Below are 13,154 nucleotides of genomic sequence, written 5' to 3'. Positions count from 1 at the left end.
GGCAGTCTAGATAGTCATTCATTAAATGTTAATTGTCACACAGAAGTACAAAAGAATCCATTTGAACAATAGTGTAGCTGCACCTTTAAATAAAATACTTTCTTAGAGCCCTGAAATTTATCCATATAAACTGATTTTAAACACACCTGGGTATTTGATATGCTGATTAACTGGGCCTTATTTATTTTTGAAATGAAAGTAAACATGGCAACCTTTTTGAACACTTGTACTGTTTCTCTGAGTCTGATATATACAGAGGGTACATTTTGGGTGCCAAAAAAAGTATACACATTTTAAGAAAGGAAAAAGCTGTACTAAAATTACGCTGATGGTAACCCCTTTGAGCACCTCTTGTAATTGCAGAAGTCAAACATGACTTGTATTCATCTTTCGTTATCAGTATATATTGAGTATTACAATTTTAATACAGTTTTTCCCTTTCTTAAAATGTGTATACATTTTTTTGGCACCCTCTGTATAAAACTTATAACAAAGTGTTAACCAATCTTTTCTACACATTAAATTGCTACTTCTCTTATGTCTCTCTCATATACATTAAGAGGCATATGGTTCAAAAGTATCCCCCTAAAACTCATGTGCATACCTTAACTGTTGAATCTAAGTAGGCTCACAGATTAAGAAATTGTACAACCCATGTGTAAGCTTATAACTTGGTGATCAATTTTAAAAATTTTATTCAGAGTAATAAGAAACCAGTAACAAAAGTAACCTTAAAAAAAACCCAAAAACCTATGATGTGCTCTCCTCTCTCTAATTCTTAGCACTATGTAATTAACTTGGAAGAACACCTGGTCATACAAAATAGCTCATAAGATACATAAAATCAGGGGGGAACTTTTTCTGTTTCTACCTAGCTTCATTTTGATGCTATGTCTGTGCAAGATCTGACTTACTGAATATATAGATATAAATTCCAAAGGTTTGGCCAAGAACATTTTGGTTTAAGACTTCTAAACTGAAGAACATTTCAAAACATACCATGTTCCTTATTAGGCAACTTAAGATCTGTTATCTTGGCTTATGGGAACAAATCTAAATAGCATCATAATAATATTAAACATTGAAAATCACAAGCCTGGGGCCACCAGGATTCAACTCTAGACCTTGGACGAGGTTGCAAACTTCCAATATAAAATGTAGTTTACCATTAGGAGTAAATGTTTGATCTGTAAAGCTTACAAAATTACTTTGTTTATCATAGCAGATGAAAGCAAAAAGGAATAATTTTAAGCTCAAAACAAAACTGTTTATATGACAGTCTTTACTGCTTCATGATTCTAAGCATTTAAGACAGATTCGAGCAATTAACAGCATAAACTTTCATTACATAGTTCTATTATATATGTTTATGTGACTTAGCTGTTCATCTGTTATTTAAGTGATTTCCTCATTACAATAGTAGGGTAAAGATAATTTGCTGATGCTGTCAAAAATGTTAAACATTTCAGTCTCAACAGATCTTAGATCCCCACGTTTGTTTAATGCATTTTATTTACTTAAGTCAGTGTCAAATAGAGTACTGCTTCTTCCTTCTGAATTTAGAAAATGTAACATTTTAAGCACATGTCTGGTAATAGACATATCAAAACTTCAATACTGCTTATTTTAGTGATGCTGATAGAATTTAAGATTATTGTTCTTGGATATTAAGTTTTACAGATCTAACAATGAACTGCAAAACTTCTTTTACAGTTAAAGACAGGAAATCTTTATTTTTTTAGATATTAACATAGCAGTCTTTGTTACCTCAACTTCGGGGTTCATTAGGTACATAAAAGTAACTGAAAACAAAATATTTTTCACTACCACCCATGTAGATTGTCAATTTACAGTTCAACAAAAGCACAACTTTGAAAATATCTACTGTATTTTCCTTGTAATAATGATAATCATAATAATAGAGAGACACACTAAGTCACATGGAAATCCAACATAAACTAAAAGGCTAGCTTATTTGGATACTAAGACAGAAAAAATAATGAACATGGTTTCGCTCATTATGTTAAATATGTTTTTAAAAATTTATTTTCCACTCTAAAGATCAGGGATAATATTGCATGTCAAGCCTCAATAATATATTTTATCCGTATATAATCCAGAAAAAATAAACTAGACCTGACTCTGTGTGTGTGTGTGTGTGTGTGTGTGTGAAAGAATACTGAGCTAGGCAGACTTGAGTTTAAAACCGAATTCATTACTAGCTGCCTTGAGAGCAAGTTGTTTAACATCGCTGTAGCTCAGTTTCCTCATCTATGAACTGAGCATGGTAGCTCTTGCCTCTCACTGGGTTCTTGGGAGGATTAACAAAAATACAATAAATATAGGTGCACAGCACATACCACTTGGCATCGTAAGCAGCACTTTAATTTTGTCAATGTCATGCTAACATCTTGCAAATAGTCACAGGGAAATGTGGCAAAAGACAATGACCAATAATCCAAAATTCAGCTCCAAACCTTAAAAAACATTCGAAGGGCACGTGTACATGCCGAAGCATTCATCTGCACAAGTGTCAGCACACAAATCCTGATATTCTGTTATGCGACACAAATTAAAGAAAAACATAGTCGTGAAACCAGTGTTATTCCAATAGAGGATTTGCAGGGCCATAGAGAATTAACAGATCAAAACTTGTTTTTTTAAAGTAGCAAATAAAGGCACAGAAACTCCTTCACTTGGGCCTCAGTTTTCTTTGGCTATACAAAGAAGGCACTGGGCTGTACACGGCTAAGGGGTTGCTATGCCCAACATTCTATGATTCTAACATAATGGGTTTCATACCACTTCACTTATTTTTTAACCTATTAAATTACTCTGCTCTTTACAAAAAGCCACAAAACCATTATGAATGGTGCTATAATAGTAAGACTGTTCAAACACACACACACACACACACACACACACACACACTTAAATAATTCTACTCAACAAATACCTTTAAGGGGACACCAATTTTTTTTCATGCCATAACCACGAATTCACACTGGTACGGATGGAAATGAACTCGGGATGCTCTCTGAATTTTCTGTGATGTAGCACTGCTGCCCATTGGATTAATTATCTTTCTCACTGCATTTACTAAAATTGATGTGTCACTTTGGTGTCATGTGGATAAAGGTTAACTAACTTGTATGTGAACACCAAGAAATGTTTTTCCCCTTCCAAAAATGACCATAACAGGGATGTGGTGTGTTTTACTACTACTCTTAATTGTTCAAACACCCATTCATTTGGCAATCTTTAACAAATGCTGAACACCTAAGTAAAACTAAACAGTTGCAGGGGGAAAAGCTCAACTTTTAAACGAAGAGAGGAAGATGTAGTATCCGTCATAGACTAACTGTAAATACATGTAACAGATGTGACAAGGGCTGTTCTTGAGTATAGATAATTTTAGTGGCCCAAGTTTAAAACTACTTTTTAAAAAGATGCTAAAGCTAGTATATTTATCTTTTGCTTATAAAAGACTAAAAGGTAACCAAATAAACAGTATTTTGTGTTATATTAGAAAATTAAGCCCCTGTTCATCAATAAATTATAGACTCTAGGTGCATTTTTTTTTCTTTTGTTAACTCTGCCATCCTACGTTTTAATGAGAATAATTTTCCAATTATCCAGGCATGTGGATGCTTTTAGTTTGTTTTAAGATCAATGATATAACGGATATTAAATCTCTTTGTATAAGTTACCATATGGGTTACAACTATTTCTTAAAAATAATTCCAGAGCCCACCAATCTCCCTGTTAAGGTCATCGTAGCTCTGAACTATCATGGCTGAATTGTTTTAGTGCTCTCTGCTGAACACCTGCAAACATCAAACAAAAACTGCTGGTCCTTTCCTGGGTTGACAAAAGCCTTTCATGTGAAAAATGCTCCCTGGGAATGTCAGGCTATAGCTCAGGTTACATTCCATTCTCCCTAGCAGCCTTCCCCATTTCTTAAGGTGATAGGAAAAACCATGTTTGTGAAATGAAAGATTAAAGGGAATATGGCCACACTTTATTTAAATTCTCACATTGCAAATCACGATGGAGCATCCTACATTAATGGAATCAAAAGCTATTGGGAACTTTGAGCATGAAACATTACCATGCCTCACTGAAAAAATATAACTGGGTTTTTAAATATGAACAGTTTACTTATAGTTTGGATCTTTTTTTTTCCTGGACCCAAGTTTCAAAACTACTCATGAAAGTGACATCTGAATTCACTCAAGACAATGGATATTAACATGAAGTAAATTTACAAAATTATTTCTCTGTCCAAAGTTACCTACGTCATCTTTTCAGTTAAAGGGCAAAATGCAGTTTTCCTGAATTTTTTTATTTGTTATGCTTTAAAAAGAATTTGTCTCTGTGGATAAATTCCTTATCTTATTGAGTGGAAATATAAGCCATTTTCTTCACTAATAGCTTTGTGTTAAAATACCTCTTGAATAGATGAGAAAAACCAACACTCCAATCTGTGCCCTGTGTATTTTCATCATCATACTGCAATGTATGAATACCTTGCATTTTCAATCCAGCAGCCTGCACAAAATAGCCACTATACTTTTCACCTTTACAAATAAACACTTGGGCCTGAAAACTATACCTGTGGTACAATGTAACTTACAGTTCAACACCTTAAAAATAATTACAGCATCTTCATTAGAAATACAACATATCTACTAAGGATGAAGTCTAAATTCATGTATGCATGTATGCATATGTGTATTTGTGTGGTGTATATGTGTACACACACATACACACAGTTGTCTTAAGAACTGTGTAAGTTTCAATATATGATCACTTACCAAAATGTATTACTATATATTTATATTTATCCAGTCTATATTCCCTGTGAACACTTAAAACACCATAGCAAGGACTTTATTTAAATGTAAACATAGAAAAGGGACCAGATACACAGTTGCCTTTTAAAATGTACCACAATTTCATGCTTCTAAATCACCTCATTTTATTAAGCCATACCTAAACTGATACACTTAAGTTACTCCAAATGTTTCAGTTTTTACAAATTGCAAAAGAGTAGTTTGCACTGATTCTGAAAGTAGTCTATCTCTGTACCTTTCTGACATAATCTACTTCGCCATTTAAACTAAATACACATTTTCTTAAGTAAAATCATGAAGAAAATGTCAGATAAAGTTAGTCACTGTTTGGATACTATCTAACATGAAAAATTAATTTGCCTCCAAAAGACACTTGTATTCATCTTTACTTCAAAGTTGTGTAGAGAATACCGAAATTTTGAAGACAATACTAGTAATACAAAAAAAAAATTAGTCCCTAAATGGAAAACATAACAGGGTCAAGGACAGTAAAACACAAACATATGATCAATAGTACTTTAATCAAAGTGGACCGCCCAAAATAAAAAGTAAAATATAACTATAGAAACCATCTCATATTTCATAAATCAAGTTATAGAGACAAAAATTCCCTTCGACTAATGGGGGCCAGAAGAAGAAGTAACTTATTTGGAAATGAGCAATTTTTAAAAGCCATTCATTTTCTAAAAACATACCAATTAGACAAATCACAAAGGTGAACAGATTTCTTTCATTGCTACGAAAATTGAGAGATGTGAAATTATATTCAACACAATTCCACTGGCATCTTACAGCTAAAAAATGTCAACATTTACCAGTCTGACTTAAGAATAGCACTCTGTCTAATGTACTGCTATGTACCACTGCCAAAACTAAAACACTGCTGCTGTTTAACAAGCATAGATGGATTTAAGCCTTGAACTAAAGAATAGCAGGAAGCAATGTATGCCTCCTTCTGATATGAAATTGATATGAAAAAACAAATACATTTTAAATAAATGCATTTTCAGCTTTCACTTTTAATAAGAGACCTTCACAGGGGCCCCTATTAAAACTCCTCCTTAGATGCCAGATAATCATTGCGCACCAGTTTCCTTTGTGAATAGCGCTAACGTCTTTTTTAAGCATCACCCAAAGACCTTTCATTTATAAAATGGGAAAGTCCTTCCCAATTTGCAACTTTAAATATAGCAAAAATTCACTGCAAACATAAATACATAGGGAAAAGAAACAGCCAAAGCATCAGAAAGGATATTTTAAATATAAATGAATAGATATTTAGCTCTCAGATTAGCATGAGGTTATTTACAACTATGATTTACCACGCAGCATTCATCTGCAAAAAGAAGGCTAATTTCCTTAAAAGGGTTAATTATACATAATATCTAATAAAATTGATATTAGTTACAAGGGGTGTTCCCTTTTTATGAAAGTTAGATTTTCCCCTCTATTTTCAAATGGGGAACATTAATTTATTCCCCCATGTTAACACTGGCCTCATCTTCAAATGTTTGATTATAACTGTATTAGAAAATTGCTTTTAAATTAAATGATGGAATTCTGAAACAGTTTCCTTGACTTAAAAAAAAAAAAAAAAAAGACCTAATTTTAAATTTGTAAAAGATGACATTTTGGGTAAGTTATACCACTGACAGATAATGAAAGAACCATATCATTACAGGCTAAAATTGCAATGACTTTTTCAGAACACTTCAACAGAGGCCAAAATATACAATGAGTGAATTAAACAGCTATGAACATTTAACTACACACTAAGAAATCAATTTACATACTTGAGCCAGTAAAATGTCCACTCGCCAAAGAAGTTGGTCCATTTTTCCCACTGCTCACAGGAGGTGAAAACATCTAAAAGAAACAAAGAAATATTACTGTTGAAAAGACAACTTTTGTGCCTTCAGAGTTCGTCCAAGATCTTTCATACTCTCACCATATAACTTAGAGTTTATGCTAAGGACTTATTGTAGGAAAACACATCACCATCCAACTTAAAATTGAAACAGGCACATTACCAATCACCTCCCTCTGCCCCCATTATCACCACTCCTCTTTCTTTTTCCTCAGGTTCATTAGATTGCCAGCATCAGGCAACAATATTACATTTTAGACATAGTTCCTACAACGTTATCAAGGTTTAGTGGGGAGGGCAGCAGCCTCTCTAGAAAACACGTTTTACAAAGGAGAAGAAAAAAGTTGTTTGTTTTATATTGAAAACCTTGGCCATAAACGTGGCAACGTCCATTTCCATCCCGTATAGGATTTGCCTGTTATATGTGAACCCAAATAAAAATAAAAGTGCCACCTGCACTAAATTCTCATTTTGTCTCTAACATGAGAGCAATTTGAAGCAAGACTCTCTCTCTCACTCTCTCACTCTCACTCTCACTCTCTCTCTCTCTATGTCACTCCCTCTCTCTCCAGCATTTATTTCGACCCTAATTGGTTTCCCTCTTCTTCCACGTATCTAGTGGATAATGCGCACCTTCCCTGGGTCAGAGCCTGCAAAAAGCAAAGGAACGAATGGAGAAAGTGCAGCAAGCAGAAAGGGGGCTACCAAGCTGCCTCGAGCTGTGTTTCCTGGCAAAACTTCCGAAAGCCATTTCTCCAAAAGAAGGTCTAGAAGAGCAGCAGCAGCAGCAACAGCAGCGGCAGCAGCAAGCGGCAGCAGCAGTAGCAGCGGCGGCGGCAGCAACATGACAAGAGCCCCACTTAGAAGGCGGTTTGGATTTTATTTATGTGTTTTGTGGATTCTTTTTATTTTGCTTTGCAAATGCATCTTACCCCAAACTCAGCTGACAATTAGCAATGAATTCACTCCCCTGACATGTCTGAGGCTTGGTTTGGGAAAGGGAAGCAAAGGGATGGAGAGGGACCGGGTACAGCTGTAAAACTCCACAAGTGTGTAAGTCATGCTTTGTACTGATCTCATAACTAAGCAATTTACAAACACAGTCTAAGGGGTTCTTAAGAATGTATGCTCCACATGTACAGAGGAGTTTTCAGAATCCCAGGAAAAGAGGTAACTAGGTAACTAGAGGTTTTACTAATCCAAAGCATCATCAGTTTAAAACTTTAAAAGACACTGGGTCTCCTATTTTTTCTTTTCCATTGCCAGAAAAAAATAAAGTGAGTAGTGCGCAAAGTATCAGTACTCTCAGTGTTCAGATAAGGCCAAGTTTTTGGGGGTGATTTACCGTTTTCAGGGTGTCTGTTTTTCCTTTCCATTGGGGTGAGATTCCATTATTTTGGGGGGGAGGGGTGGGGTCGGTGGGTAGGAAATTCAAGGCAAGTTATTAGGCTGAAAAAAAGCCTGAATCTTCCATCATACACAAAAATGTAGTTAAAAACTTATTTAAAAGACCTTCATTTTACCAAGGATTCAGCCAATTAAAATTTAATTCTGTCCTTTAGATTACTATTGGTTTCTAGCTAAGTGTTTGGGTTTTTTGTTTTGTTTTGGTTTTTTTCACAGCTGTTGTTAATTTCCACCGTTCTTTCTTACCGCACTGAAATCCAGTAAATCACTCAGCTCTTTGTCCGTCCCTAAGGCAGCCATTCGCTGTTGGTGATGCATTTTAGCAAAATCACACAAACCTAGAAACATGGAAATAACCGCAATCAGAAAATCCAGTCCCAATCCTTGGAGAAAACACAATCGGATTTTTGGAGACTGGGGGAGGTGGGGGTAGGGTTGTGGGGGCGGGAGGGATTAAGGTGAAAGGAGGGAGGGATGGGAGAGTTGTTTTGTTTTGTTTTTATGATGGAATAGGCAGCAATAGCAAAAAATTAAAGAAAAAAGCGATATTGATACTGTATTTCCAAAGAGACGATCAAAACTGGTAACATCCACTATAAAACCAAATCCGGGAAGAAAAAAAAAAAGCCGCTCTTCAGCGCATCATTTTATGCAACAGGAGGTAGAGCGAGAAATGAATGGATCACAGAGAAAAGAGAAACTACTCAGAACGCTCCGGTCTCAACTTTCCCCCCACCCTCCATCCCACCCCCCCACACACACGCTCACACACACACACACACACACACACACACACACACACACACCACTCCCCCCTGCATTTCAAAGTAGCTATAAAGAAATTAAAGATGAGCGTCTCTGGAGTGAAAACACGTCCGAAGGGGGAGGGGTGACAGGGTCGGAGAAAGGTGGGGGGAGCAGAGTGGAGGGTCGGGTCCTGTAATTGTCCAGCACCCTAATTTATGAAAGAAAGGATTGTAAAAATAAAAGTCAGGCCCTTGGCAAAGTCATAGGTCCCTCCAAGTGGCACTGCTGGGGGGGATGGGGGGGCCTAGATGAGGGGGAGGGAAGAGGCGCGGGAGGGGAAGGGGTGTCTCCTCTGGGAGCACCGGGAGCCGGGAGCCCGCGGCAGGGGAGGCGCGGAGCCGCGTGCGGGGCCACCGAGCCCAAGCCCCGCGCCGCCGGGCGCATCAGCCCCGCGGAGCCCCGCTGGCGCCGGTACCTACCGCCCGCGCGCGAAAAGGGGCTCTCCGTGCACCGCCGGCGCCGAGGCAGCGTTCATGTCTAACCACTGCCTCCACCACCACCACCTCCTCCTCCAGCGCCCGCTCCCGTTCCTGCTCCTTCCCCGCCGCCGCCGCCGCCGCCGCCGCCGCCACCGCCACTACAGATCCGCAGACACACAGCCAAGATCCCTGACTCTTAACACCAACTCTCTTCTCCGGGGAGGGGAGGGGACGAGGGAAGGGGGGAGGGGGAAACACGCCGAGGCGCACGGAATTGCAAGTTCAGCAAAGAAATGGGTGGGGGGGCTCCGGCAGGGAGATGCGGCTCACTCGGTCCGGCTGGCTGGGATGCACCCCCACCCCGATAAAAAAATCTGAACACCTCCCCTGCCTCGCAAAAAAATGCAAACGAAAATTCATCGAGCACCTCATTTTCCCTCAGATCGTCAGTTACAATCTGAAGCCTGAACAGTTCAGTTTTTGCCCGTTTCAACCATCGGAGGCACTTTGAAATTTATTCGAGTTTACATCCCCTCACTTCTTTCTTTCTCTGACTCTCGTTCCCTCTCACTCACACATCTACACACGGCAAAGCAAGTTTATACTAGGCTGCAAATACACGTGATGCAAAAAGACTTTGCCAAGAGGAACAATATTTTTCTTTTCCATATATAAATCAAGCCACATTTTGCTGGGGAGATTTTCATTTCGGTAGTTTTGCGATGGGGGAGAAACCTAAATTGTATACTTTCTTCTCCCTCCCTTTTAAGTCACAGAATAGTATAGCTGCAAACTTCGGGGGGGAAAAAAAGCAATTTTTGAGGGTGGATGTTGTTTTGTTTTTACACTTGAGTTCCTAGGCACGCTAAGTCCCCGTCCGCCAGCACTATAAGTTTTTAATTCAACATTTACCATTACAGGCCCTGCATACTCTTAAAACACACTTTTTTACATTACTTTTTAGAATAAAAATTAAGCTTCATAATTCTATCGTTAAATAATAACAAGCGTGCTTTATCCAGCATACTCAACATACGCGATTTTAACTGTGTTAAAATACACATTCTGCAAACCCTGTTATTGCTAGATGTGCGAGTACATACACAAAATGCATGCACACACTTTTTCCCATTGGCAATTATTTAATAGGTTGTTCCTTTTGTTTTAATAAAACATTGGGATCGACATTTTAAAAATTAAATTCAATTACAAACAGTTTACTCTGACAGCAAATTGTAACGTTACCTTAAATGGCCACAAATATGCTCACAATATTCCAAGGAAATTGACTTTAGAAAGAGAGACAAAAATCTTCTGCAAGTACTTAGTATCTCACATGTGTATCCCCCAAAAAAGTATTTTAACTGGTACTCAGTTCTGCTCCAGGGATATCCACAGAATACAAGATTATGCACCTGGCTCTGGTTTTTGCATTTTCCACCATAAAACTGCAACAAAATTACCTCCCCCAAAAAAGAAATCATTAAAAAAAAAAAATCCAACAACTTTTTCTTATTGTTTATAAAAAAAATCAATACAGGATAGTTATAATTTTTCCTCAAACAAATCTTGTTGGTGGTTTTTTTTTCTTCTCTTATAAAGTCTTAAACTTGTTCCAAGTTTAGACGTGTCTCATCATCATCCTCCTCATCATCATCATCACCATTGACTCCCCCGTGGAGTCACATTGATAATAATAGGTTTCCCTGAAAGATACATTGTAATCCATTCACATCCGGGCACTGCGGGCTTATAAAGAGAAGGCGCTGCGGCCGTGGCTGCTCCTCCAGACAATGACTAGGGAGGGGCGGGGCGGGAGCGGGCGACCATCGAGTGGTAAACAGAGCGCCTAGAGAGGCGCCCAAGATGGCGGTTCCTGCGGGCCACGCCTCCTCCGGGACCGGAGGCGGGTGGCCCGGCTCCGGGGGCTGCTGCGAGTGGGGCCGAATTGCAAGTCTCCTGGGGCTGGGGCCGTTATCCGACCTCGTGTTCCTGCGTGCTTCTTCTTGTTCCCGTTCCTTGGCCTTCCCTGTGCTTTCACTCAAAAGTACTTTCTAAATAAATTGTGGAATTAAACTACACAGACTTCCACCAGAGTCAGATCGCCCGGCTCACCCTGAGGGCGGCGTGGGAGAGGCCGCGCCGGCCTCCCCAGCGGAAAGCCTGTGCCTGTGTTCTCCCCTGCGCGAAACCCGTCCTCCTAGGGAGGCTCGGGCGGTTGGAAGAAGCACCTGAGCCGAGCTGGAGCTCCCGGGCTTGAAGAGGATGTAGGTCCTCACCTACACCACCGCCCACACCGCCTTTTTCTAGGCCCCTGGGAAAGGGAACTTGGCAGGTCTGGGAAGTGTCCACTTGGAAAAGACCTTCCTTTATTGCTTTGTAGACTCAAATCGAGTTTATATCATGAACCACTACTGAATCAACTTCCAGTTCTGCCCAAGCAGTTACCTTCTAGAGCCTGTTTCGTAGTCTGTGAATTCAAATAATACCGTGTTTCCCCAAAAATAAGACCTAGGCATTAGAGCTGATGGTCCTGCTAGGTCTTTTCATGGAAACACGGTACCTACTCTAAGAATTTCGTTAAAAATTAAAGGAATAAAGATAAAAATGGAGCCGCCACTAAAATCATTCCATCTGTAATTCCTCACTAGACCAACTGATAGTTCTAATCTCGCCCACGGGATGTTTAAAGAGATTTCTCCATTCCAGAGGAATAGCTTTTAGTTCTCCCACCAGACAAAAGCAAGTAACGTTAATGATAGGTAGCACATACACAGTGGGTTTATAATGAGACAAATACTGTTCTAAGATTTTCATATTGACTGATTTAACCCTGAGAATGACTATGGAGTATGTGTTACTACTATATTTTACGTATAGAAAATCAGAAACAACTGTGGACCTTGAGAAAGAATATACCTGCCAAGAAGGAGTCCTTGTGGTTAACTGGGCCCAAAATCAGAACCAGAGTCTAGCAGCCTTTGCCCACAGAGGCCTCTCTCATTCACTCTGACCTTCAAGGAAAGCCACAGACTGAGCTGCCAACTACCTGCACTGCGCTCCTACCTCCTGAGCCCCACCCTTATAACAGAGTTCTTGGTATTGGGTTTCCACCAATGGGCTGAGACTTGCCCCATCCCCTAAGAATGGCACAGTTAAATCTTCATTATTGACTAATCAGAGCAGCTCCATAATGACCAATCAGGACATGCTATTCTGACCAATCAGGACAGTGCTATTTGGACCAATCAGACTGTACAAATTTGAATTCCTCATTTGCATAAAAAATGGACTACTGAGGGACAGGACAGGGGCTTTCTCTATAAAAAGTGGCCTCCCCTTTCTCTCCATCGAGTGCACTTTCAGTTTCCTCCAGAGGCTGTTTTTCCCCAGTTTGCAAACTGTTCATTAGAAAAATTTCTCCTCTTTCAGGATCCCAGATTAGGGACTCCTATTAGCATTAGATTGGTGGCAACAACCTTTGGTTGACATAACATTGAGTAGCTTGATCCAGGGCAGTTTAATTTGCCTAAATTACACAACTTTATTAAGTGATAGTGCCCACCTTTGAAGGCAGGCCATATGTGATCAGAGTCAATATTCAACCATATTCTTATACCATCTGGCAGCAAGAACGTCCTAATCTCTCCATTTTCTGATGCAGTTTTGTGGCAGTAATAGAGTTCAGATCAATTTTCAAGAACTTTTGTATATATGTATGTTTTCAGAGAACAAGAACTAGGGCATTTATACTTTGTTTCTCGTCTGTTCATACATTGATAGAAGATCCCTGTCTTC

At 39.0% G+C, this 13,154-nt stretch overlaps 1 protein-coding gene across 23 annotated transcripts in view; it reads right to left on the bottom strand.

The window, feature by feature from the left end:
• The window catches only part of TCF4 (transcription factor 4), a 345,626-nt gene extending 334,510 nt beyond the window's left edge, over positions 1–11,116 (bottom strand). For 7 of the 23 annotated variants that reach the window (XM_074339919.1, XM_074339921.1, XM_074339924.1 and 4 more), the window contains exons 1-3: positions 9,357–9,521; positions 8,377–8,468; positions 6,650–6,722 (exon numbers count right to left, since the gene is read on the bottom strand). In XM_074339919.1, the coding sequence (XP_074196020.1) occupies positions 6,650–6,722; positions 8,377–8,448 (145 nt within the window). In that variant the 5' untranslated portion in view covers positions 8,449–8,468; positions 9,357–9,521. Of the gene's footprint in view, positions 1–6,649; positions 6,723–7,089; positions 7,289–7,356; positions 7,588–8,376; positions 8,469–9,356; positions 9,528–10,601 lie in introns of those variants that run through there. The other 16 variants (XM_019722062.2, XM_019722055.2, XM_074339918.1 and 13 more) reach the window with 9 other exon arrangements.
• Positions 11,117–13,154: the final 2,038 nt, after the last annotated feature.

This window comes from Rhinolophus sinicus, linkage group LG09 (genome assembly GCF_036562045.2).
Source record: "Rhinolophus sinicus isolate RSC01 linkage group LG09, ASM3656204v1, whole genome shotgun sequence".
Classification (NCBI taxonomy): domain Eukaryota; kingdom Metazoa; phylum Chordata; class Mammalia; order Chiroptera; family Rhinolophidae; genus Rhinolophus; species Rhinolophus sinicus.
The sequence above is the reverse complement of the archived record's forward strand: the minus strand, read 5'-3'. Positions and strand labels throughout refer to the sequence as shown.